Raw genomic sequence first — 27,359 nt, forward strand, 5'->3', positions numbered from 1 at the left:
GCCAGAGCAGCTTTAGTTCCCAGCCTATCCTATTTGCCAGCTAATGAGACAAATTGTAGGCACCATAAAAATTAAATAGCAGCTGGTTCATTTTCTTCCTGTCCAACTTTGAAATTATGACAATCTCATCTACATGGTTGCTCAAGGTATGTGTGTCTGGGTCTGCACAATCCAAGAATCCTTAAATGCACCCAGAATCAGATTTTTGTGTTTTTTTCAGATTGGCTGGTATAAAAGATTTTGAGCACCACCTCTCATGAACCAAATGGAGTACATGATTCCTGCTCACCCTTGTTAGCTACTAATTAATAATACCTCACAGGTGGAGGCAATACCTCCGGCTTCTCGCTGAAATAATAGTGAAGAGATGAAATTAGAAAATGAATTGCGCGTAGAGAAAATTAGCAAACAGACAAATCCTAGAGCACAAAGTTCTCTGCTGTTCTTCCAGCCATAAGAAGCAGCAGAGATAGCGAGCAAGCCTCAGCTTTCCCTAAGTGCAGATTTTTCTATTTTGTTTTGTTTTTTGGCCAATAATGATGGTATAGGCTGCATGTGGACACTCAAGAAAGGACGATTTACTTGCTTCTATGTTATAGAAGTTTGGGATTTTATAAATTTTGCAAGAAAAATAAATAATCACAAAAAACCCAAACCTATTGCTAAATAAAAAAGTTATCTAATTGCATTTTTCTTTGCATTCATGTTATGCATTTATTCCTCTATTCAACTGCTCACAGACACCCTCTACCTCCTTCACAACTGTAAGACTGTAACATGACATTTAAAACCATAAATTAGGGTAGAAGTCTGCAGATAAAAAAGGGCCAACGGGGGCTTCCCTGGTGGCGCAGTGGTTGAGAGTCCGCCTGCCGATGCAGGGGACACGGGTTCGTGCCCCGGTCCGGGAAGATCCCACATGCCACGGAGTGGCTGGGCCCGTGAGCCATGGCCACTGAGCCTGCGCGTCCGGAGCCTGTGCTCCGCAACAAGAGAGGCCACGACAGTGAGAGGCCCGCCTACCACAAAAAAAAACAAGAGAGAGAGAGAAAACATGTTACTTAAAAAACAAATATTAAAAAAAAAAAAAAAAAAAAAGGGCCAACGTTTCGATACCCTTTAGTAACTATGATTTTTTTTCGAAGCAAAGCTGCTCGTCAGTAGCCCCAGGCTGCCTGGAGTATGTCTTACGTCATTGGTAGCGTTTCCCTCTATCCTCCAGGTAGCGTGTAGGCTAAGATCAGAGGGAAGGATATTTGTTTGGGGAGCCAGTGGTATTTTGTCAAACCATTTCTGATTCACCTCCTTTCCTCACAAACCCACTAGCTCCATTGACAGCATATTTATAATACAGTGTTTCAGAAATTAAGTAATTTCAGACAGGATGTAGCGGTTCATTTTCAGTCCTGACCAGACGGCTGTGTTATCCTGTTATATCCTCGGCATCCATCTGTTCTGCCTCTCTCCTAGTCTCCTGGTGCCTGCCCAGGGTGAGCACCATTTATTTTCAGGGTGCAGGCACCCCTCTTGGGGAGCAGAGCTATAAACCATGCCAGCACAATTCTAGATGTTAACAGCCCTTAGACGTTCACCGCAGACCTTCAGAGCCTTGGGCACTCAGAGTTAATGCCGCTCCTTGGGCAGGGAGATGATTTAGGGGGACCACTAAAGGGACATTCTGTTATTTGCAGGAGCCTCTGTGGAATTCATACCCACCAAGGCAGAGCTAGTCGTCAGTACCGCGTTCCTCTAGAATGTCACAGCTTTGTTCTGTCTTGAATCTTTGAGACTGTGTGTGTCTGTGGAGAGCCCCATGGGCCAGCTCTCACCCACCTCAAATTTAACCCACCCTTGCCATTAGTGTTCACTTTTAAAAAATAACATTTGTTTCTTGATGATAAATATTCATTGCAGAGAATTTGGAAAGTAGAGAAATGTATAAAAAAGAATATAAAGATCACCCATCAGCCTTCAATCCCAAGTAACAGTTAATATTTTGGAACATTTCATTTTTTTTTTTCTGCGCAAATGCATCCTTTTTGTATAGTTAAAAAAAATGTTCGTGCAGTATACACTTTTTGGTGTTTTGTTTTTTTTCATTAACTACATGTGGGGAATTGTCCCATAATCATTAACATTGAATGATCAGCACGTCCTCACAATGTAATTTTAATGGGTTCAGAGTGTTTTGTCGTATGAACAGATACTAGCAATTATTATGGTCCAGGTGCCGAATGTACAGGTGCTCCTGAGAAAATGCTATATGACCAACATGTTTGCAAACTGGGATGCTGTGAATTTTATACAAGGGTCCCCAGTCGAAGAATACAGGGAGTGCACATTCTTGCTGCAGCCCAAGGCCATAGCACCACTGCTGTGCTCAAGAAAACATCGTGGCATTAGGCATCACGACAGAGGTAGGCTCTGACACCAGGGCACCATCCGGATTCACTGCCCTCTCTGCCTGGTTAAAGGCACTGTGCCAGTGCCTGTCTAGCCTAAGGAGAGGGATGCCTTTGCAGGACCACAGGACCCAGTAAAAGATAAGATGTGCAGCCTTTTCAAGCTGAAGGTCCATCTCTAACTCGTCACCAGTGGGCCACAAGTGAGGCCACCCAGTCATCCCAGGCAAGCCCTGGTGCCGGAGTTCATGGGCACACCGGATGTTACAACTCAACCACAGAATGCTGAGTGATGTGACGCTTTATAAAGCACCATAGGTCACGTGGGGAAACCAGATTAGCTGTGCTTTGTGAATGATACAGTAAGGTCAGAATACTCTGCCCATCAAAGACATGTCAGGGGGTTATCCCAAAAGACTAGTCCTTTTGGTGGAGCACATCTTATCCCCAGGGATGACTTTCACCCAGGCCCCGTGCATTCTGGGATAGCTGCGACCTGGGTGGCTTCTCCCTGTTCGAACCAAACTTACACCCCAGGAGCGAGGCTTCGCGTGGAAACCAAGAGGGAGGAAGTGGCACAAATTCCTGTATTTCTCTAGAGCAAATGTAGTTTGCTTTGAGCCCCTAACTGCCTGGGTGATGAGAAGTTCAGTCTCTGTGTGCGCGCGTGTGGGTAGCTCGTGGGGGACATGGGAGGCTCCTTCTCCACGTCCACATCCGTTGCATCCCACAAGAGTCCTGGGCTTCTGCGGTGCCAGCCAAGGAGAGCACTTGACCGCTGCTGTGTTGCCATCCCTTTCTCAGCTGCCCGGGTACCTCCAGCCAGGGTCTCCGGTCCTGCTCCTCTGGGAGGGCTCAGGCTGCCCCCAAAGCGCCCCTCAAAGCTGAGCAAGACCCCAGGTACCAGCGCTCTTGGCCCTGGCGTAGCACCCGTGCAGCCCCTGATCCCCTCCTATCCCTGGAGAAGCCCTCCAGAGCCTCTGTCTCCCCGACCCTGGCCCCTTCCTGCTTCCTCCAGCCTAAGCTTTCTTCTGTGACAAAAGTAACTGATCACGAGTAGGTAGACAGCACCGTGAAAGGCATAAATGGAATACTCGGCAGCCTTTCGGAAGAAGGAGGCTGATCTCCACGTGGTGGGCTGTGAGACGGCTGGGAACACGTGCGAACTAGGTTGCCTCTTTCGAGTTTCACTTTGAAGCCCTTTTGGCCTGTTGCGGGGAGGTTTTGGTAATGTCTTAGCCTGCTGTGCTCTGAGAGGGTCTGTTAGAAGAGGGAGAGGAAAACAACTCTCTATGCATCAGAAGAGCAATGTTCCCCCAATTTTTATAGTCAGAGAAGAAGCACACACTCTACAAGTCTGTTCGAATGAATTCACACAGCTCTCCTAGTTAGAGGAAATCCTTTAGATTTAACAGTCTGATCCCCGTACGTTTTCCTGGAGGTACATTTTGGTAATGGTCCGAGGTAAAGGTGCCCTCATGGCAAGATGCCCGTTCCAGCAGGGGGCAATGTAGTGTAGTCCCTCTTTGAGGTTTGCCTTCTGCCCTCCAAGTAGGAAGAAGCCTGGATTAGGAATCTGGACCCTGTGTTCTAATCCCTCACTTAGGGATTCATTGTGTGAGTCTGCACAGTCATTTAAACTTTCTGTCACAAATTTCTCAGCTAGAAAATGAGGGGGAAATTATTTAGGTGACTTCTAAGATTGCTTCCTGCAATAACATTCTGTAATTTCTGTATTGCTGGAAAGTTCCAGCTTATATATACTTGCATACTGTTTTGTAGTTTTCAACATAATTTTATAAAGATCCCATTTGACTTAAATAGCCTTGTAAGGGAGATAGGTGATAAAACTGTATTTAAAATACCTTGCCATTTAGTAATCTAAAAAAAAAAAAAAAGGTTCTGAAGAACCCAGGGCCAGGACAGGAATAAAGACACAGACGTAGAGAATGGATTTGAGGACGTAGGGAAGGGTAAGCTGGGACGACGTGAGAGAGTGGCATGGACATATATACACTACCAAATGTAAAATCGATAGCTAGTGGGAAGCAGCCGCATAGCACAGGGAGATCAGCTCTGTGCTTTGTGACCACCTAGAGGGGTGGGATAGGGAGGGTGGGAGGGAGACGCAAGAGGGAGGAGATATGGGGATATATGTATATGTATGGCTGATTCACTTTGTTATAAAGCAGAAACTAACACACCATTGTAGAGCAATTATACTCCAATAAAGATGTTAAAAAAAATAAATTTAAAAAATAAAATAAAATACCTTGCCATTTAAATACGTGATCCTGACACATTCAGATATAGGAGCTGCTGGCACAAATCCCAGCAAGGAGAAGAGTGTGGCTTTGACCGAAGATAGCTGAATCCGAGGAGGACAGAACAGAAATGGTGGTTCCTGGAACATATGGGCACGTTTTGTATGGTGACTTAATATAGGTGATGGAAACAGGATTTTCCTTGAGCTAAGGGCATCTTAAAAACAGAGAAAGAAACGAACAAAAAACCCAAAACAGAGCCCTAATCTCTTTGTTACTTGCATGTACCGAGGTTTACCTGTTAATAGGACTGAAGACTGTCTTGGTGATAAAAGAAGACAGTCTTCTTGCACGATCTGGTCCTCACTCAGCAGCTTCTTTTCCATCTTCTATTTTGTTTTGTATCTTGCTCTTCCTGGCTGTCCCCACATGATGAAAAAGTCCCAGTGGCACTTGAGAATGTAAATAAAGGTTAGAAACCTCACGATCTGGACTCTAGTTGGTGACTGAACCATTCAAGGGAGGGAATATACAGTGTTTTTGAAAAGATTGTGGGTACTGTTAGAAAAGTTAGTACTGTTAACAGTTGGATTTTTATACAGTGGCTGGGAAAGTGAATCCTATCAGACTGTTATCTTGATCTCACAGGGTTGGCGTGTGGGTGAAATGAGATTGTGTATGTAAAACACTTTGTAAACTGTAAAGTTCTCTCCATGTGGAAAACAGTTTTCAAATTGCTCTAAAGCTGTTGATTACAGAAAAGAAAGGGAATTTGATTTTTAATTACCTCTTTATTTAAACAAATTTTAATTGAAGTATAGTTGATTTACAGTGTTGTGTTAGTTTCTGGTGTACAGCAAAGTGATTCAGTTATACATATATATTCTTCTTCAGATGCTTTTCCATTATAGGCTATTACAAGATATTGAATATAGTTCCCTGTGCTATATAGTAGGACCTTGTTGTTTATCTGTTTTATATATAGTAGTCTGTATCTGCTAATCCCACACTCCTAATTCATCCCTCCCCTACCATTTCTCCTTTGGTAACCTTAAGTCTGTTTTCTAAGTCTGTGAGTCTGTTTCTGTTTTGTAAATAAGTTCATTTGTATCATATTTTAGATTCTACATATAAGTGATACCATATGATATTTGTCTTTCTCTGTCTGACTTCCTTTACTTAGTCTCTCGGTCTAAGCAATCTTAGAAGTCACCTAAATAATTTCCCCCTCATTTTCTAGCTGAGAAATTTGTGACAGAAAGTTTAAATGACTGTGCAGACTCACACAGTGAATCCCTAAGTGAGAGATTAGAACACGGGGTCCGGATTTCTAATCCAGGCTTCTTCCTACTTGGAGGGCAGAAGGCAACTTAATCTCTAGGTCCGTCCATGTTGCTGCAAATGGCATTATTTCATTCTTTTTTATGGCCGAGTACTATTCCATTGTGTATATATATAAACCACGTCTTCTTTATCCATTCACCTGTGAATGGACATTTAGCTTACCTCCACGCCTTGGCTATTGTAAATCGCGCTGCTATGAACATTGGGGTGCATATGTATCTTTTCGAACTATAGTTTTCTCCGGATATATGCCCAGGAGTGGGATTGCTGGATTATATGGTAGCTCTATTTTTAGTTTTTTTAAGGAACCTCCATACTGTTTTCCATAGTGGCTGCACCATTTTACATTCCCACCAACAGTGTAGGAGGGTTCCCTTTTCTCCACACCCTCTCCAGCATTTAGTGTTTGTAGATTTTTTGATGATGGCCATTCTGACCGGCATGAGGTGATACCTCATTGTAGTTTTGAGTTGCATTTCTCTAATAATTAGCGACGTTCCCTTTTCACGTGAAGGGAATTTGATTTTTAGGAAGTAACAAATAACCACAAGCATTCTGAAAGTGTGTTCTAGGATTTTTTTTTTTTTTTTAACCAACCACGCATTACCTTCTGGGCCTCTTCAGTCTGAGTGCTTGTGCTTGGGGACGTTTCTACCAATTTTTATCAAAAAGTGACTAGAAATCATGGAATTTGGCAGTGGTAGAGATCTGATAAATCATCCAATTACCTCATTCAGTGATAAGATGTTAAAACCCAAGAAGATCGCGTTATTTATCCAGGGTCACAGAGCCAGCTAGACAGGTCACCTCATTATACTCAATAAGGATTGGCTTTCGAAAAGAGCCACACTTTTAGCTTCTCAGTCAGTTTTTCAATGTAGCCTTGGCTTCTTCAGATGTTTCGTCAACTGGTCATCCTAAAGTTTATATCAACTGTGAACCTTCCATGCCACCATGTTCCCTTCTTCTTCCCAGCTGGTGGAAGAAATCCTCAGATTTTTCTGCCGAATGGTTTATTTCAAACAGATGAAGGTTTATTCTGTTTTTCCCTGTTATGATATCACCATCTGGAATAAGTTTATTATGTTGCTGGACATGCTTTTAGGGAGCAGTATCATGAAGCTAGAGTGAAATCACATTAGGAGTTAGCATTGTTCTCAGTTTTGTTGGAGCCGAAACTGAGTGAAAGGACTTAGGAATAATTGAGTAATCAGAGCGAATTAAATCAAGAGGAGAAAAATACCAGTTCTGGCATCCAGTGGGGACTGCCATGACTGCCACATCTGTAGTCTCTATCCATTTTAATCAAGTCGAAATTATGCTATTAAGACTTATTTTTGCTACACTTACTTGCTCAGATGTAGCCGATGTTATATTCATCTCTGGATATTTCTTGAAACATTAAAACATTCTCCCTATTTCTTGGGAAATGTTACCTAACTTGATTCCCATACAAATATTCCAAGTTTCTATTATGTCTGTAACTGTGTATGCAGTATTCAGTGTAGATTCTGGGTAATGGAATCCAAAATACTGAGTTTTCAACCCACCTAGATAAATCCTGAACCCCCCAACACATTGTTGGTTCTTCCAAAAACTAGGTTTAAGTGATATCCTGTTAGTATAAATTTGCTATAATAAATAGTAGACGGTACACAGCTAGTAGTACACAGCTAGAAAATGGCAGAGTCAGGATTCAAAGTACACAGTCTCGCTGCAGAACCTGAGCCCTTAAGCACCCACTACGTTATTTGAAGTAAATGTATGTTATCCCGTGGAACGACAAGGTGGAGTATATTTAAAGCAGTGTTTTTCAAACCTTTTTGACTGTGAACCACTGAAAGAAATATATTTCCCATTGCAGACCAGCATGTGTGCACAAGCAGAACTAATAAAACCACACAAAACAGTACTCACGCTTACCGTGGAGGATGCACTCTGACTTCTCCTTTCTCTTTCATTTCTAAAAAGTGCTGGCTGTGACCCTTAAAATTGATTTCGTGACCTACTGCAAGGCCACAGCTTGTAGATCAAAAACTCAAGGTCCTAGATGCAGGCTGGCTCTGCAGGAAGTCCCAGTTCATGCCACCTGCTGAGTGAGTGCCCTTGGCTCCTTCCCCCAGCGCCCAGCACTGTTTGTTGAGTGAGTGTATACACAGATTATATTTTCCTTTCCCCATCTCTGTTTTAGTAAGTGCCCTCTCCCCTTCCTTCTTTTTCTTTTTAAAAACAAAAAGCTGAAATTTTGCCAAACATGGAGATGATTTAGACTGGGACAGAGGAGGTCAAGAAACACTGACTAATGATCTTGTTAGGGAGATATGTGTTAATGAATCTTTATAAAGCAAATTACATTTTCACATTGATTTTAATTGTAATTTCCACAGTGTTAAATTGTTAACTTGCTGTTTCTACCGCATTCTGACTCTGGGGCCTCCTCTTATCCCAGCAAGGGTCTTCCGTGGCCCACTCTGGCTTCCCTCCTCCTGGTGGGTTCACTTGGGAGGGGCCTACCAGCTCCTTGATCTCCATAAGAGTTGAGGCATTCCAGCAGCCTTGGGGCCCGGGTTACTCAGTCCTCCTAGCATTTCCTGGAAGATGTTTGGCAGCCCCTAAACTATCTAGCACTGGCGGGGCGGGGGGGATCCTCTAATTGTTTGAGCCCGACCTTGGCTCAGGACGGACCTCCAGAATATGTAGAACTTCTCTAGGATCTCAGGCTCAGAAGGAACACCCATTGATATTCAACTCCAGTGTGGCAACACCTTGAAGGGATGTCAGGAGCCTCTGATGGGCTGACAGGCAGAGAATGGACCAGCCCCAAAGTGCAGTTGGCCGCCAGGTGGCCGGAAACTTCTGGCACATCAGGTAGTTCTATGTTATCAGGTCACCTATAGCCGACCTGATACACAGGAGCTCTGTGTTTGAAAATACTGATGTTAGAGAATTGATCTATTTGCTGAATAGATTTTGCCTAATACGATTTCTGTAGTATTGCCTCTATCTTCTTCTTCTTTTTGTTGCTGATGCCTTGTTACAGATACAGCACCAGCTCACACAGTTTCTGGAATAAGGCAGGCTATCAATACATGTGTTCGTTTAATAAATGAATTAAAGTAGTTCTAAGAGCAAGGGATTCTTGAGACGGTGAGGGAGATCAAGGTGAGGTGTGTGTTGGCAGTAAAGAGACGGTCAGAGGGTCCCCTCATCAACAGATCCTCAGGACCTTCCCAATGCATTTTAGCTTGTAATTCAGCAAGCCCAGATAATTAAACTTTCAGAATCTTTAAGAATAGGTTTTTCTGAAGATTTTTCTCTAATGCGGCAGAAGCATTCCCTTCCTGGTATAAATGCTTTTTGAAGCCCAGTAATATTTTACTAGTTAGGTGGTTTAAAAGAAACTTGGTCTGCGTTGCCGGTGATGAGAAAAAGACAGATTTTAGCCCAAGGCAGCTGGAATTGGAATGTTCACATCTAATGGGGGAAAAGCCCTTACGTGGCCAAGAGGGACTTCCTCAAGCTTACTACATCCTTCTCCATTTATTCTTTTGCTGTCGAGGGCAATAGGCTCTCCACTCACCAGGACTAATTCTGTTTCATGAAACTGATATCTGAGGTTAGATCGTGATCTCCTCAAGAGCATTTTTCATCACCAGAAATGCTCTTCAGATCCCTGTTGTGGTCAATAGCTGTCTGGTGGCTGACTGCCTGGATTCTTGAATGTTTTGGGGGACCATAAAGGTTCCCCAGCCTCTTCATTCTGAGACGGTGTGCTGGGAGGTGTCAGCTTTGGGGGGAACCACGAGGATTTACATCCTATTGAATCATTAACTGTTTCACCGTTGCTATTGGCTCCGTCCTGTTTTAACTGATACAGGGACTCAAAAACATTTACGAGTATTCTTGCCCTCACAGAGTTTAGGATTCATGAAGATTCGAGTCATTCACAAATGTGAAATACGACAGGAGAAGGACCTTCTCACTAAGTAAATGCATAAAAAATCAATTTCTGTGTCTCTATTCTGTTTCTTCCCCCAAAGACTCATATAGCAGTTTACAGGGAGACGGAAGCCCGGTCCTAGTTTGAATTGATTTGGCTACATTTGATACACTCTTCCTTTCTAGGATATGACTTTTCAGTTATAATAAGCCAAAAGATTGCTTTTCACACCTCTTTCATTTTTACGATTCTTTTCAAAGACTTCCGTTGCTCACAGTAAAACTGTCCGGTAGGTTTCAGCAGACTCAGAAGTATCCGAATCAGAAGTGTCAAGACTTCGTAATGAGATTGAGGCCGGATGCGTTTCTTTGTGTGTGAAGACGGGGATTCTCTCAATCCCACCGAGAGCAAGTTCAAATTACAGTCCTACCTGTGACTTGTTCCTGGGCTCACAAACAGTAAGCAGGAAAATCAGTGCCAGTAATGGAGACGCCAGGACTCAAGAGTGTGACACAGGCTGAGAAAGCACCGGAGGGCACCTCAGGCCGGGACTCTACAGCATGCCGTTCAGACCCCAGGCCCCAGGCGCTGCCCCCGCCCCTGCCACTGTGACCCGACTGCCTCAATGGGCTGCTTACCTGAACTCAGGGGTCCAGAGAGAAATATCATCCTCTGGAGTGTGGGGACAGTCAGCATCCGTGTTCCTCTTGTTTGTAAAGTGCACGAGTACCTTTAGGAAGACTGTCTTAGTCTGGGTTCTCCAGAGAAAACAGAGCCCATAGGAGATAGATCCCATGCATGCACTATAAGGACTTGGCTAATGCAGTTATAGAGGCTGGGAAGTCCAAGATCTGCAGTTGGCAACCTGGAGACTCAGGAGAGCCGAGGGTGTAAGTTCCGGTCTGAATCCGCAGGCCTGAGAACCGGGAGAGCCCATGGTGTAAGTTCCAGTCTCAGTCTGAGTCTGATGGCAGGAGAAGATTGATGCGCCAGCTTGAAGACAGTCAGGAGAGAGCAAGAATTCTTTCTACTCTCCCTTTTATCTTCAGACCATCAACTGATTGGGTGAGGCCCACCCACGTAAGGGAGGGCAATCTGCTTTACTCAGTCTACCCACTCAAAGCCAGTCTCATCCAGAAACACCCTCAGAGACACAGCCAGAATAAATGTTTGATGAACTATCTGGGCATCCCCTGGCCTAGTCAAGTGGACATATAAAATGAACCATCACAAAGACGGTCTCTTGTAGATAGGTGTTGCACTCTGAATTGAATTTAGAAGCAACTGCTAGGAGATGCTGCTTCCAGGCACGTATGAAAATGGAATATTCCCTTTTCCTCCCACTCCCCCACAAAGAAACATATTGGAAGTCATGCTGTGAACTTTTTTCTCCATGCCGTGGCTACTTAGCTCCAAAGCATACATAGAATTTGAAGAATGGGGTGAAAGTGATGGGGACCTTAGGAGTATGGTTCCTGGGATAAGATGATTTGAGTGGTTATTTTCCACTCCTCTTCCCTAATCCCTAAAGCAGCCCCCCCCCCCCAATGGATGTGTGATCTGATGGGGCTGATCGTCAACATTTCAGAAAGGCATTAAGAGAACAGCTCTACAGAAGAATGACCTGGGCTGGGAACTGATCCGCTCAGGGGTGATTTGAAAAGTGGAGTCTGAAGACGTGGCAAGTCCTAGAAAATTACTATCTTGCTCCATGGGATTAGTTGTCCAAAATGAAGCATATTTCCTTCTTATACCATCCCATTTTCTGATTGCTCTCTTTTTACCACTTGTTCTTATTTCCCTCTTCCATGCCGAGGGCTGGATCCCACGGCCCACAGCACCCTGATCATCAGCACTGTCCCAGGCATGGGAACAGAGCCGGAGGCTAGCAGTGGTGACATGGAAGCAGAGAAAGTGGATGGAAATGCTCTTTTTAAAAGGAAGGAATAAAGAAAGAAAGAGTACCGAGTCAGATTCATTGGGAAATTCTGCTGCTCTCCCGTCATCATTTCCACGACGCTCTCATCATTTATTTATTAGAGCAGGAGTCGTTTTTCTGGTGGATTCGGGGCTGCATCTTCAGCTCTCACTTGAATGATCTGTCCTTCTCTGAGGGAGAACAGCTCTGTGGCCCGGGGCACGGTGGTAGGGTGGTGGGACAAGTCGAGGGGTCAGTGCCTAGGACTTAGCAGTCCGCATGGCTCATTTGTGAGCAGGGGGTGACCAGCCCAAAGCGTGTGTGTGGTGGTGGGGGAGGCACAGATGTCTCAGGCAAATCCTTTGCGTAAACCTACCTTGGGCCCTACAGTGGAGACGGAGGAGGAAGGCTGAGGTGTCTGAGGATGTGGATTGGAAGAAGGGTATAAAAATCTAAGGAATGCAGTCTACTTAGGCTGGGAGACGAGAGGAAGGTGAGAGGGTGTTAGGAGAGAGTGTGTCTGTGCTGGGGGAGAGAAGACACACCTCCCTTGTCTATGGAATACATAAGCTTCTGGGACTATCAGAGTGATAGGTGTGACTGTTTGGTGGGATGGGGTGGGGATCTTTGCCTGATGAGTGCAGCAGAGCATGTGACTCCATCCATCCATCCACCCTCCATCCATCCATCCACCCTCCATCCATCCACCCACCCACCCTCCATCCATTCATCTTCTATTCATCCATCCAGCCATCCAACCATCCACCCACCTATCCTCATCATCTATCCATCCATCCATCCATTCATCTCCTGTCCACCCATCCATCTATCTACCCACCTATTTTCTATCCACCCACCTATCCTGTATCCATCACCCATCTATCCATCCATCTATCCACCCACCAATCCCTCACTAGCAGCACTTGTGGAATGCTCACACTCACTATAGGAGGAAGTGAAGTATAGGACCCCATCTCCCCCTCCAGGAGTTCACAGCCCAGTGGGAGAGACAGCTAAGCAGACCAGCAATGACAGGGTGAGGGGCTGGCTGAGAGAGGTCAGCCCAGGTGCCTGAAGGGAGGAAGAAGGCTCCCAGGGGGAGGCGCTGTTTAAGCTGAGTCCTGGAGGATGAGCACGTTATGGGGCACATGCTTCCCTCATGGAGGTTCTGGCATAACTCCCCTTCCTGCCCCAGTGGAGGGCAATCCCTCCTCCAGGGTTTGGTCCCCTCCCTGCCCACATCCAGGTGCAGGGAACTTACCCCTCTTGCCTCCCCTTTGCTCCCCGTCATCTGCAATCTTTGTTTCTCCCTGCTGTGTAGAGACATATTCAAATCTCCTTCATCTTGTAATTTTATTACAACAATCAAACCCCTCCCTTGACCCTAATCCAGGGATAACTCCCAAGCTGTGTTCTTTTGTTCACACTAAGCATCTGGAAAGAGAAGCCCATGCTTACTCTCACTGCCCCCCGCTAAACGTCAGCAGGCAGGCGTCCTCCCCCAGGGATAGTTCTTCCTTGTCCCTGAAGCTGCCTGGGCACTGGTCCCATCGCTCCCCGCCCCCAGCCACTGGATGCTTCTCAGACTTGGCCTAGTGGATCTTAGCTGACACTGCCGCCCGCTCCTTCCTTCCTGAACCCCTTTCCCTTGCTCCCATGACACAGTCAGGTCTTCCTTCTCCGCGGCCCTGTGTTCCCAGTGTCCTTTGTGGGTGCCTTGGCTGTCTCTCCGCTCACGCTGTGCTCGTTCCCGGGACAGTGCACCCGCCCATGCCCGCACCAGCCCAGGGCACCATGGAGCTTCAGACTCGGCCTCCAGCTCATCACTAGACATCTCTGCCTGGGTGTCCCCCCTCCACCAAGAACTCAAACTGCCCGGCCCCCCACCAGACATATCATTGCTGTCTTCACCTTGTCCTTTCAGTCTGAGTGCACGGCCCCGCTGTCTACGCCGTCATCGACATCAGAACGTGGGCGTTATCCTAGATGCCTCTCTTTTAATTCATTCCCCTAACGCCGTCCTCCATCCAGTTGGTCACAGGTTTTGTGATTCTGTGTCCTTAGTGTCTCATGTGGCCCTATTTCTGTTCCATTGCGCCCGCCTTGGTTCTGACTCCTCGTTTCCCACCCAGTTCTGGCACGAGCCCTGAGGTCCCACAGTTCTCAGATGCCGGTCCTCCCTTGGGCAGGTGCGGGCCTAGCTGCCTAAGAGTCATTGAGAGAACTTTCTAAAACTCAAGACTTCTGGGTCCCAGCCCAGCCAGAGAGAGCCTGGATCCGTGAACGTCCTTTTACAAAGCTGCCCCGCTGCTCCTTCGGTGCAGCTGGTGGCCTGGAGACACTTCCGATGAGCTTCCTGCCTCCTGCTTGGTCTAGATGAGTCCGTCCCCCTTGCGAGTACAGGAAAGATCATTCAACAAAACGAATCTGATCCCAGTCGTGTCTTTGTTCGAAGCTCTCAGTACATGGCATGCCCCTACCCCATACCTCCTCATTAAGTCCAGACCCTTAGCGAACACATTCAGCCTTCGGGATCTGCTGTCGCCGTCTCCTGCCCTCCCTTCGCCACCCTCCACCCCAGGGCTCCACCTATGGCGGTCACCCTGCCCCCAGCCTGGCAGAACGACCTCTTCCCTGAAATGTGCTCAGCGGCTTCCCATCTCCATGCCTTGTGACCTGCACCCCCCCAGTGCCCTTCCTCCCTCTGGCTGGCGGGTGTCTGCCTAGCTGTGAGCAGTCAGCCCCAGACCTTCCAGAGGGCCGTCCCCTCCTCTTACCCTCGGCTTGCCCTTCTGTGGCCGCCCAGTGACTGACACGGCCTCTGTGTGTCAGAGTGACTTTCACTCGCAGACTGCCAGAAAGCGTCCAGACCATTCATGTTTCTGTATGTTTATGCTTCTGGGCTTTCTGGGCTGGCATGGAATCACGAATTCCGTTGCTGCTAGTTGCCCCCTCAATACCATAATGGGTGTACGTTTAAAGGACCCACCCTGAGATGGCCAGACTCAGAAGGAAATCATTGACCTTCATCACTTAGGAAGCACTTGACAATTTACAGTGCTTTCCTTTGAAACGAAGACATGAAGCCATCCTGCTAGTACTTTATTGCCCTCCCCCCAGATGGGTATTAATCACCCTCCAAGGGGCTGGAAAACAGCCTCCACTGTCAGGGTGCTCACAGCGGGGCAGAGCTGCGGCTGCGTGTCAGGGGGGCTGAGAGGCTAGATGGTGTCCTTTGTCAAAGCGTCTTCTGTTTGATAAAGTATCAGACCTGCTCCCACTTAAAGATGTAGTAGAGTCAGATGTGGACGCTCTCCACTTCCCTGCTTTCCTCCTTGACTTTTCACTTGGTCCACTGCCGCATGCCCTCGGCAGAGAGAGCACATTATGACTGCTGGACCCGGTGCTGCCGCGGTGCCTACTGTGCTGTGTCTTGTGGCTTTCAGCACAGCGGTGCTGGCAGAATGTCCAGGGTCTTGAGGTCAGTTGGGGAGGACAGCAAGTGAGCCCTTCATGAGCCCATGGAAGTTGGGGTCAGGGAATCACCTACCAGCTGAGGACGTTTTGCAAGCCCAGTGTGTTACAGAGGATCAGATGTCTCATGAGTCTGACATCTGGGCATCGCCTGGAAACCACGTAAGTCCTCCAAGAGCCCTGGTGATACTGCCTGTCGGTCTGGGCTGAGATTTTCTAAGACGGCCCAGGCTATTCCTGTCCCTCTGCCACGTCTTGACCTGGCACCAGCAGCTGCGCTGGGGGCGGGGGTGGACGGGCACACCAACCCGCATCTGGAAGGAATCATGCATAGTTATTCTGGGTACCTTCTCAGGAAGGATTTGTTGGTTGATTTTGTCAGAAAATGGAGTAGAAGGCCTTCGTAGTGCGCAGAAGTTTGGGGCTCTCTGTCGCCTACATTGCTTTCCTTGGAGGGTACGTTGGAGCACTGTGCACATAGACGACCCATTCCTTATCCTTGGGGTCCCCCAACGAGCTCGTGACATCCATGAGCTCCGTGTGGCTACACAAAAGATCGTTCAAAAATGCAAATCTGGTCCCAGTCATGTCTTTGTCCGAAGCTCTCAGTGCGGGCCGTGACCCCAGCCCTCTCCTCCTCATTGAGGCCAGAGTCGGGCCTTCGTCCCAGCCGTCTGGCTGTCTCCCCCACCCCGACATCCAGTCAGTTGACAAGGGGCCCCTGGAACCGGGATGTCTCCCACTCTGGGGCCCTCCCTGCTGCTTCCAGCACTTTCCTGTGCTCTCAGGCCCACCACGTCTGATTGCACCATTGTCTGGGTCTCCTAGCCACACCCTGGGCCCTTTCTCCTCCACTTAGTCCCTCAGGCTGCTGTCCTGTCGGCCTCCTCGTCCCCACTGCCCAGCTCCATGGCCCCACACTGGCCTCCTCGCTCAGCCTGGCTTTCTAGGGTCACCCCAGTATGTCTCCCTCTCCCTTTTCCAACTCTGTTTATTCACTCATCAAACATTTATGGAGCACTTTCTAGGCGGAGCTGTGATAGGTTTCACAAGAGTGAAGAAGTCTCAAAACCTGTCCTCGAGGGGCTCATAACCCAGAATGAGAGGCGATCATTCTCCAAATGATTCAGTACAGGGCTGTGTTCACGTTACAGTGGTGGAACGAATTGGGGGGGGCTGGGGGGACAGGGAGAGTGGGGTTAAGGAAGGCCTCCCGGAGGAGGAGATATGTAGACCAGGCCTGGCTGATGGGGGCGAGGGCAGGGGGCAGGGGAGGTGGGCATCGCCAACCTGCCTCTTCTGCAAACCCTGTATCGCTCTCAGCCACCTGCTTGCTCTGCAGACACGCCCGCGGTCTCCCAGCCCGGCCATTGCGCAAGCCATTCCCCTGTGTCCCCCTTCACGAAGTTGGTTCTGTCCTTGAAGTCTTACCCGTCCTTCAAAGCCAGGCTCGGATTCCACCTCCCCCTTTCCTGACTACCTCTCCCTCCTCCGCTCCCTTCTGCATTTTGTACTTCAGTCTCGACATTACCATTTTGTATTCCTTTTGTTGTTTACTTTTCCTCATCTGCTACTCCTAGAAACTCTTTGAAGGGCTAACTTGCCGTGGAACTGAAATTACTAATGAGCGCTTTTCTAAGCAAAGAGCAAAGAGCAGTGTGAAATGTGCACTAGAGTGTTTATTTTCTTGGCTTTTTTATTGGTGGAGTTGGGTGGCCCATAGCATCGGAAAGAATACAGTGTCTGCCATTTATCATGGGAAACCTTCAGCATCCGAAGAATATATTCAGAGGCACCTTTTCTTCTCTCTGTCCATGTAGGGTTCGATGACCTTCAGGTGTGTGCTGACCCAGGCGTCCCTGAGAATGGCTTCAGGACGCCCAGCGGAGGGGTTTTCTTTGAAAGCTCCGTCACCCGATTTCACTGCCAAGATGGATTCAAGCTGAAGGGCTCTACAAAGAGACTGTGTATGAAACATCTGAACGGAACCCTAGGCTGGATCCCAAGTGATAAACCCGTCTGTGTGCAGGAAGGTAAAGTGCTCTCCTCCACCCCCTACCCCCATCCCATGGAAGCCACTCACGTGGTCAAGCTTGTGGCTGCAGGGGTATGAGCCTGTGTGCCAGACGGGGCGGTACCCTGGGCTGCTTTCTGTTTCAGGGCTGATCTTGCAGGCTGATGGAGGAGCACACGTGTTCAGCAAGGGCTGGGGCAGGGGATAAATGCATCTCAGCATCAGGAGTAATCGTCTTCCTTTTCTTTCTCAATTACAACCCAATTTATCACCATTTTTGTCAATGCAAGAGAGCAACTCAGATAACATGAGGGCCATTTATTATTGGGCTGCCAACTCAGCATTCATTTCCATGTTACTCAATAAAAAGTGCAGTGAATATATTGGGCCAAAACTGTATATAATGATACAGAAGATGCATGTTACTCAGAGAATTAAATCAATTACTACTTATCAGTTCTGCGTTAGACATGATTCAATTAAGGAAAGAAAGAACTGTGGCAAACAATGGTAGATTGACAAGGTAGACATTTACTTCTAGCAAGTATCCCTAAATTTATTGGTCGTGACAAGATATTCACTTACTCCTAGCAATTATCCCTAAGTCTATTGGTTGCAACAACTTTATATATGTATATATATATATTTTTTTGCTTGTTTGTTTTCACGCTATAGAGATACTTTTAGAGTTTAAAAGAATGCATTGAGTTTAACTAATTGGAATGCCAGTTGTTGATTATATATCTCTGATGATCAGCAAGGTTGAAGTAGGAATAGGCATGAATTAAGAATTAATTCTAGCCCCAAATTTCCGTGAGGCACAGAACTGATATCTCATCAAGTTCATTAGAAGAGAGTTTCACTTTCTCTTAACACCATTATTGATTTTATTTGGGGTTGGAGCTTTTATAATAATGCTATGTAAACTCTTATTCTGATTTAGTGTGTATCTTCTTTATGAAACTTTTAAAGTAATTTAATTTGGCAGGCATTGATCAAACATCTATTATGCTCCTCCTTTTGGAAATTATCAAGGATGGGTAAGGTGGTGTCTTACCCTTAAAGTACTTGCTACCTTTGCTTTTATTTTCAAGGTATTTTTTAAAAAGCCAAAATTATATAAAGAATTAAGGTTTTTAAAAGTAAATTTAGTTTTCCTCTTACATGCAGTCCATGCAAGCTGTGATTTCTGTAAGATTCTATTAATTAAAAGTTCATTTACTATATAAGATAGATAGACAACAAGGACCTGTATAGCACAGGGAACCATATTCAACATCTTATAATAACCTATAATGGAAAAGAATCTGAAAAAGAATATATATAACAATCACTTTGCTGTACACTGGAAACTAACGCAACACTGTAAATCAACTCTACTTCAATTTAAAAAAAAAGCTTATTTAATTTGCATGTAAAGACTTTCCTGCTAAAACCCGTGGCCTAGGATACCCAGTGCTTAAAACCCAGACAAGCTCAAAAACATCAGAGAACAAAGAAAACAACAGGCTTCCTGAATATTGCCCAGAGATGAAGGCCCTCTGTTACTTGGTCATCCTGGGAAAAAAAAAAAAGTTTATCCCTTTTTAGATGAGCTTCTTTCCAACCTTGTACATAACAATGTAATACATAGTAATTCCAAGAAAGGGAGTGAAAAATCACCTTGGACTAGAGGCTTCTATTATATAGGTCTGCGTGCATAATTCTGAACACTTAGCCCCAAATGTGCTGGGAGGGGCTGTGTACCTGGGGATGGCAGTGGAGTGTCAGTTCTTTTATTAGGCAACTTAAAATAAGACCAGGTGCTTCCAAAGAACGTACCGAGATTCCTCATTTCCAGTCACGATGTTGTGCTCTCATCGTCATTTTACAGAGTTTGGAAGAACAGGTATTGCCTTTCTAAGTACGACGGTATAATTAATTATTTTTAATATAAATGGTGATCTTTGTTGGTCTTTGAAAGATCTGTATAAGGAGATCACTTTCGTTGCCCTCACAGTGGAGAAAATCATCACTGTTAGCAGCCTAAGCCTTCTGTATGTGGCTTGCAGGGGCGAGGGGCACACAGAAGTCAACTCCATGGATGTCGTAAAGCAGGGAAGAAGCTAAACTATTTTTCCCTGGAGTTGCGAATGGCCTTTACTCCCTGGTTAGGACTTATGCTGGGCTAATAGTAAGGGCTGCTCAATTCATTTGTTTCTGTTGTTAGGTAATTCTTTTTTTAAAAAATTTATTTATTTATTCATTTATTTAATTTTTGGCTGCATTGGGTCTTCGCTGCTCCACACGGGTTTTCTCTAGTTGCTGAGAGCAGGGACTACTCTTTGTTGCGGTGCACGGGCTTCTCGTTGAGGTGGCTTCTCTTGTTGCAGAGCACGGGCTCTAGGTGCACGGGCTTCAGCAGTTGTGGCATGCAGGCTCAGTAGTTGTGGCATGCGGGCTCTAGAGCGCAGGCTTAGTAGTTGTGGTGCACGGGCTTAGTTGCTCCACGGCATGTGGGATCTTCCCGGACCAGGGCTTGAACCCGTGTCCCCTGCATTAGCAGGTGGATTCTTAACCACTGTGCCACCGGGGAAGCCCTGTTATGTAATTCTTAGAGGGCTAATGGATTTTTCTGCATGCTGGTGATAGTGATAACAATAAATTATCACATTTTTTAGGTCATTAGAGTTTAAAAGTACATTCAGATTCACTATCTCATTTAACAAGTACAACTGCCCTACAAGACAAGTCTTATTGTCCTCATTTCCTGATTAGGAAACTGAGGCTCAGAGAAGTTACTCGCTTTGTCAAAGTCACACAACTGATGGGTAAGCAGCAGATCTGTAACTCATTCTAAGCCAGCATTTTTCCTCTACAAGATTAAGTCTGACTTTCCTCTTGGTGTCACAAAAGCCCTACTGTAATCAGTTACGCAACAACACATTGTTATAACAAATGGCATCATCGACGTTCAGAGTCGAAGGGACTCTAGAAATTAGATAATCCAAGCCCTCGTTCTAATTTAGTTTTTGTTTGATCAGTAGGGAAACTGAGTCTCAGAGAAGTTAAGAGTCTTCCCAGACTTAAATGGTGATTTAGGGACACATCTGTTCTAGCCCAGGTCTTGTCACTGTTGCCTCGACTTCTTCCAGTCTTCCCTTGTCAGCCAGTTCTGCCTGAGATACAGATTTTTAAAAATAAGTTCATATGCATTAAAATGCTTTATAACAGTAAAGTGCTCTACAGAAGCAAGGTGGTATTAAAGCAAATATTTTCTTGTGCATTCACACAGATTCCCTCTCTTTTATTCTCCACTTCACCCTGCCACACATACCAGCCATCTCCCTTCTCTCCTTTTACTCCAATCTAAATGGTTTATTCCAGGCAAGCTCACTTACAGAAGTTTGGACTTACAGAACTGATAATATAGGCAAGGAATTATTTTCCTGGCACCCAAAGCCTCCAGCCTAAGAAACATCTGTGCTTGTCAAAGCTGCTTCTGTAAGACTAGAGAGCCTGCACATCCCTGAGCAGGGGTAAGGATACTTTATGGTCCAGGGAGCAGGGGAGGTGACCAGTATGCTGGAGAGGGTACCATGGAGTTGGCAAAGGACTGAAAATATGGCCTGGGGGCACAGGACTGCTGACATACTAAGTACAGTGACTAAAGGCCAGGGGGACAGCCACCATCGGGGCCTCTTCCTTTCCAAAATCACTCAACTAGTCTACTGGGGGGCACTTTCCCTGCTAATACATCCCTTTCCCACACTTCATAAGAAAAAGTATAGGTAAAGTCAGATTGACTTTGCATAAATTCATTTGAGGGGAGATCTTCAAGGTGGTGGAAGAGTAAGATGTGGAGATCACCTTCCTCCCCCCAGATACATCAGAAATACATCTACATGTGGAACAACTCCTACAGAACACCTACTGAACGCTGCAGAAGACCTCAGACCTCCCAAAAGGCAAGAAACTCCCCTCCTCACATACCTGGGTAGGGCAAAAGAGAAAAGAATAAACAGAGACAAAAGGATAGGGATGGGACCTGCACCACTGGGAGGGAGCTGTGGAGGAAACGTTTCCACACACTAGAAGCCCCTTCGCGGGCGGAGACTGCAGGTAGCGGAGGGGGGAGCTTCGGGGGAGCTTCGGAGCCACGGAGGAGAGCGCAGCCACAGGGGTGCGGAGGGCAAAGCGGAGAGATTCCCGCACAGAGGATCGGTGCCGACCAGCGCTCACCAGCCCGAGAGGCTTGTCTGCGCATCCGCCGGTGTGGGCGGGGCTGGGAGCTGAGGCTCCGGCTACTAAGGAGGTCAGATTCCAGGGGGAGGACTGGGGTTGGCCGCGTGAACACAGCCTGAAGGGTGCTAGTGCACCACAGCTAGCCAGAGACAGGCACGAACCACGGCTATCAGTGTGGACCCCAGAGACGGGCAGGAGACGCTAAGGCTGCTGCTGCCACCACCAAGAAGCCTGTGTGCGAGCACAGGTCACTATCCACACCTCCCCTCCCTGGAGCCTGTGCAGCCCGCCACTGCCAGGGTCCCGGGATCCAGGGACAACTTCCCCGGGAGAACACACGGCGCGCCTCAGGCTGATGTGACGTCACGCCGGCCTCTGCCGCGGCAGACTCGCCCCGTATCCATATCCCTCCCTCCCCCCCAGCCTGAGTGAACCAGAGCCCCCGAAGCAGTGGCTCCTTTAACCCTGTCCTGTCAGGCGACCTACACGCAGAGGTGGGGCCAAATCCAAAGCTGAACCCCAGGAGCTGTGCGAACACAGAAGAGAAAGGGAAATCTCTCCCAGCAGCCTCAGAAGCAGTGGATTAAATCTCCACAATCAACTTGATGTACCCTGTTCTGTGGAATACACAGATTCCACAATAGAATCTGTGACAATAGAATATGTCTATTCATTGAATAGACAACGAATCATCCCAAAATAGAGGTGATGGACTTTTGGAACAACGATATATATATATATTTTTTCCTTTTTCTCTTTGTGAGTGTGTAAGTGTATGCTTCTTGGTATGATTTTGTCTGTATAACTTTGCTTTTACCATTTGTCCTAGGGTTCTGTCTGTTCGTTGTTTTCTTTTTTCGTTTTTTTTAGTATAGTTCGTAGTGCTTGTTATCCTTGGTGAATTTATTTTTTGGTTTGGTTGCACTCTTCTCTCTTTCTTTCTTTCTTTTTTTCTTTTTCTATTACTTTTTAACTTTTAATAATTATTTTTTAATTTAATTTAATTTAATTTTTCTTCCTTTCTTTCTTCCTTCCTTCCTTTCTCCCTTCCTTTCTTTCACTCTCTCTCTTTCTCTTTTCCCTTTTCTCTGAGCCATGTGGCTGACAGAGTCTTGGGGCTCGGACCAAGTGTCAGACCTGTGCCTCTGAGGTGGGGGAACTGAGTTCAGGACATTGGTCCACAAGAGAACTCCCAGCTCCACATAATATCAAATGGCAAAAGCTCTCCCAGAGATCTCCATCTCAATGCTAAGACCCAGCTCCATTCAATGACCAGCAAGCTACAGTGCTGGACACCCCCTGCCAAACAACTAGCAAGACAGGAACACAGCCCCACCCATTAGCAGAGAGGCTGCCTAAAATCATAATAAGTCCACAGACACCCCAAAACACACCAGTGGATGTGGACCTTCCCACCAGAAAGACAAGATCCAGCCTCATCCAACAGAACACAGGCACTAGTCCCCCCCACCAGGAAGCCTACACAACCCACTCAACCAACCTTAGCCACTGAGGCCAGACACCAAAAACAACAGGAACTACGAACCTGCAGCCTGTGAAAAGGAGACCCCAAACACAGTAAGTTAAGCAAAATGAGAAGACAGAGAAACACACAGCAGATGAAGGAGCAAGGCAAAAACCCACCAGACCTAACAAATGAAGAGGAAATAGGCAGTCTACCTGAAAAGGAATTCAGAGTAATGATAGTAAAGATGATCCAAAATCTTGGAAATAGAATAGAGAAAATACAAGAAACATTTAACAAGGAACTAGAAGAACTAAAGAGCCAACAAACAATGATGAACAACACAATAAATGAAGTTAAAAGTTCTCTGGAAGGAATCAGTAGCAGAATAACTGAGGCAGAAGAATGGATAAGTGACCTGGAAGATAAAATAGTGGAAATAATTACTGCAGAGCAGAATAAAGAAAAAAGAATGAAAAGAACTGGGGACAGTCTCAGAGACCTCTGGGACAACATTAAACACAACAACATTTGAATTATAGGGGTCCCAGAAGAAGAAATACAGAAAGGGTCTGAGAAAATATTTGAAGAGATTATAGTTGAAAGCTTCCCTAATATGGGAAAGGAAATAGTTAATCAAGCCCAGGAAGCGCAGAGAGTCCCATACAGGAAAAATCCAAGGGGAAACACACCAAGACACATGTTAATCAAACTATCAAAAAATAAATACAAAGAAAAAATATTAAAAGCTGCAAGTGAAAAACAACAAATAATATACAAGGGAATCCCCATAAGGTTAACAGCTGATCTTTCAGCAGAAACTCTGCAAGCCAGAAGGGAGTGGCAGGACATCTTTAGAGTGATGAAAGGGAAAAACCTACAACCAAGATTACTCTACCCAACAAGGATCTCATTCAGATTTGACAGAGAAGTTAAAACCTTTACAGAAGCAAAAGCTAAGAGAATTCAGTACCACCAAACCAGCTTTACAACAAATGCTAAAGGAACTTCTCCAGGCAGGAAACACAGAGAAGGAAAAGACCTACAGTAACAAACCCAAAACAATTAAGAAAATGTATAGGAACATACGTATGGATAATTGCCTTAAATGTAAATGGAATGCTCCAACCAAAAGACTTAAACTTGGCTGAATGGTTACAAAACAAGACCCATATATTTGCTGTCTACAAGAGACCCACTTTAGACCCAGGGACACATACAGACAGAAAGTGAGGGGATGGAAAAAGATATTCCATGCAAATGGAAACCAAAAGAAAGCTGGAGTAGCAATTCTCATATCAGACAAAATAGACTTTAAAATAAAGACTATTACAAGAGACAAAGAAGGACACTACATAATGGTTAAGGGATCAATCCAAGAAGAAGATATAACAATTGTAAATATTTATGCACCCAACATAGGAGCACCTCAATACATAAGGCAAATGCTAACGGCCATAAAAGGAGAAATCTGCACTAACACAATCATAGTAGGGGAATTAACACCCCATTTTCACCAATGGACAGATCATCAAAAATGAAAATAAATAAGGAAACACAAGCTTTAAATGATACATTAAACAAGATGGACCTAATTGATATTTACAGGACATTCCATCCCAAAACAAGAGAATACACTTTCTTCTCAAGTGCTCATGGAACATTCTCCAGGATAGATCATACCTTGGGTCACAAATCAAGCCTTGATAAATTTAAGAAAATTGAAATCGTATCAAGTATCTTTTCCAACCACAACGCTATGAGACTAGATATCAGTTACAGGGAAAAATCTGTAAAAAATACAAACACATGGAGGCTAAACAATACACTACTTAATAACCAAGAGATCACTGAAGAAATCAAAAAATACCTAGAGACCAATGACAACGAAAACATGATGATCCAAAACCTATGGGATGCAGCAAAAGCAGTTCTAAGAGGGAAGTTTATAGCAATCCAAGCCTACCTTAAGAAACAAGAAACATCTCAAATAAACAACCTAACCTTACACCTAAAGCAATTAGAGAAAGAAGAACAAAAAAACCCCAAAGTTAGCAGAAGGAAAGAAATCATAAAGATCATATCAGAAATAAATGAAAAAGAAATGAAGGCAACAATAGCAAAGATCAATAAAAGTAAAAGTTGGTTCTTTGAAAAGATAAACAAAATTGATAAACCATTAGCCAGACTCATCCACAAGAAAAGGGAGAAGACTCAAATCAATAGAATTAGAAATGAAAAAGGAGAAGTAAAAACTGACACTGCAGAAATACAAAGGATCATGAGAGATTACTACAAGCAACTATATGCCAATAAAATGGACAACCTGGAAGAAGTGGTCAAATTCTCAGAGAAGCACAACCTTCTGAGACTGAACCAGGAAGAACTAGAAAATAGAAACAGACCAATCACAAGCACTGAAATTGAGACTGTGATGAAAAATCTTCCAACAAACAAAAGCCCAGGACCAGATGGCTTCATAGGCTAATTCTATCAAACATTTAGAGAAGAGCTAACAGCTATCTTTCTCAAACTCTTCCAAAATGTAGCAGAGGGAATAACATTCTCAAACTCATTCTATGTGGCCACCATCACCCTGACACCAAAACCGACAAAGATGTCACAAAGAAAGAAAACAGGGCCGCCCCTGTAAGGATAGCCCCCCTTGAGATGGCTTTCCTCGCCTTGAGGAGGACCAGTGTAGCCCCTGGCAGGATGGTCTGGTTGGACCTGCAGTTCCAGGGGCCGAGTTGAGACCCATGAGCTTTGCCTGGCAACCCACAGAGCAACCTCATCCAGCCTCTTGGTGCTTCTCAGCAGGAAGGTCCCTCCGCCTAGGAGGGCGATGTGGGTACCAATGACACGCTAGCCACGGTGCACGTGACGACCGGCTCCCCACACTAGATGTTACCATGTATATTACCTGCCAGTCTAAGCAGGCGGTTCTCATGCATGAGGTGGGCAAGGGAGGCCCCAGCGCACTGACAGCTGTTTCCTGTGGTGCTTCCTGGCCTGTCTTCTTTCATCACTTGGCTGTAGGCCTGGTGGAGCCCATCTGCCTGATGCCCGCTTTAGACAGGCGGTCTGGTTAAGACTTTTGCATCCCTCAGGTAGACCTTTGCCGGCAGATACTTACAATGAGCTCCTCCAGCAGTTGCTAATTTTTTTTTCTGGCCTCCCCTTTACTCCTTTTCCTGACATTTGAGTTCCAAGTGCAGTTGACACCAGCCATTTTTCGTCACTCACACACAAGGAACGCACGTGGGCATTCTTTCCTTCCGTCCTTCTGATTAGCTTGGTACACATTTTATCATTGCTTTGCCCACAATTAGCGATGTTGTCAGAGCAATCGGGAATGAGTTTTCCATAGGACGTTGTGAATTGAGTTGCCTGTCCCGGGTCCTGCACTCTGGGGATGTTGACAAAGATGGATTCAGAGAGGCAGCAGTTGAAGGTGAAAGATCCCTAGAGAGCAATCCAGAACCTGCCCCGCCCCCATCATTATCGGCAAAGTCTACCTTGGGGTTGGGCACCCGGCCCGTCCAACACCCCCGTATACCTGTTCCTGGTCTTCACATTGCCTCTGTTTTCCCTTCTCAGCAAGACTGCAGTGTTTTAGGAGGCATCTGTTATTTAATTAATTTATTTGTTTATTCATTTATTTAATGGCCGCACTGCACCGCATGGGGGATCTTAGTTCTCTGACTAGGGATCGAACCTATGTTCCCTGAAGTGGAAGCATGGAGTCCTAACCACTGGACCGCCAGGGAATTCTCTAGGAGGCATCTGTTATATGTATTGGGTACCTATGCTTTATACGCATTATCTTCTTTACTACGGCAACCCTGTGGAGTAGGTTCTCCTACCTTACAGACAGGAAACGTGGAGGCTCGGAGAGGCTGCATTTTCCACGGTCTCATAGGTAGCCCTGCATCCCAGTGGCAGAGCTAGTACCCAGATCCAGGTCTGTGCTTTCCAGTGTGTTCACCTCACCTGACCAAAGCTGATTTTTCCCAGGGGAAGGGAGGGGGCGCAGGTGACACATAATCACAGTGGGCCCACACCCACACCTCATGGGGGTGGCATCTGGCTTAAACCGGTAAGAACCTATTCATGCGGGGCACCGGTTTCCCAAAGTGTGTGCCAAGGACTCCCTGCATTAGCATGTTAGGAGTGAGGCCAAGGATCCTGCATATTTTTTTTAAAACTCTCAACAGATTCTTATGCAAAAAAGTTTGAGGCCTACTCATGTGGGGATGTGGTCTGATATTGTTTGACAATGGGGAAGGGAACATGATTTTCTGTAGTGTAAAA

The 27,359-nt window shown here is 45.8% G+C and overlaps 1 protein-coding gene across 2 annotated transcripts in view; it reads left to right on the top strand.

Moving 5' to 3' along the window:
- SUSD4 (sushi domain containing 4) overlaps positions 1-27,359 on the top strand; it is a 120,239-nt gene that overhangs the window by 48,350 nt on the left and 44,530 nt on the right. For both annotated transcript variants that reach the window (XM_059997928.1, XM_059997935.1), the window contains exon 3: positions 17,163-17,375. In XM_059997928.1, the coding sequence (XP_059853911.1) occupies positions 17,163-17,375 (213 nt within the window). The remainder of the gene's footprint in view (positions 1-17,162; positions 17,376-27,359) is intronic.

Source organism: Delphinus delphis, chromosome 1, assembly GCF_949987515.2.
Source record: "Delphinus delphis chromosome 1, mDelDel1.2, whole genome shotgun sequence".
NCBI classification, from domain to species: Eukaryota; Metazoa; Chordata; class Mammalia; order Artiodactyla; family Delphinidae; genus Delphinus; species Delphinus delphis.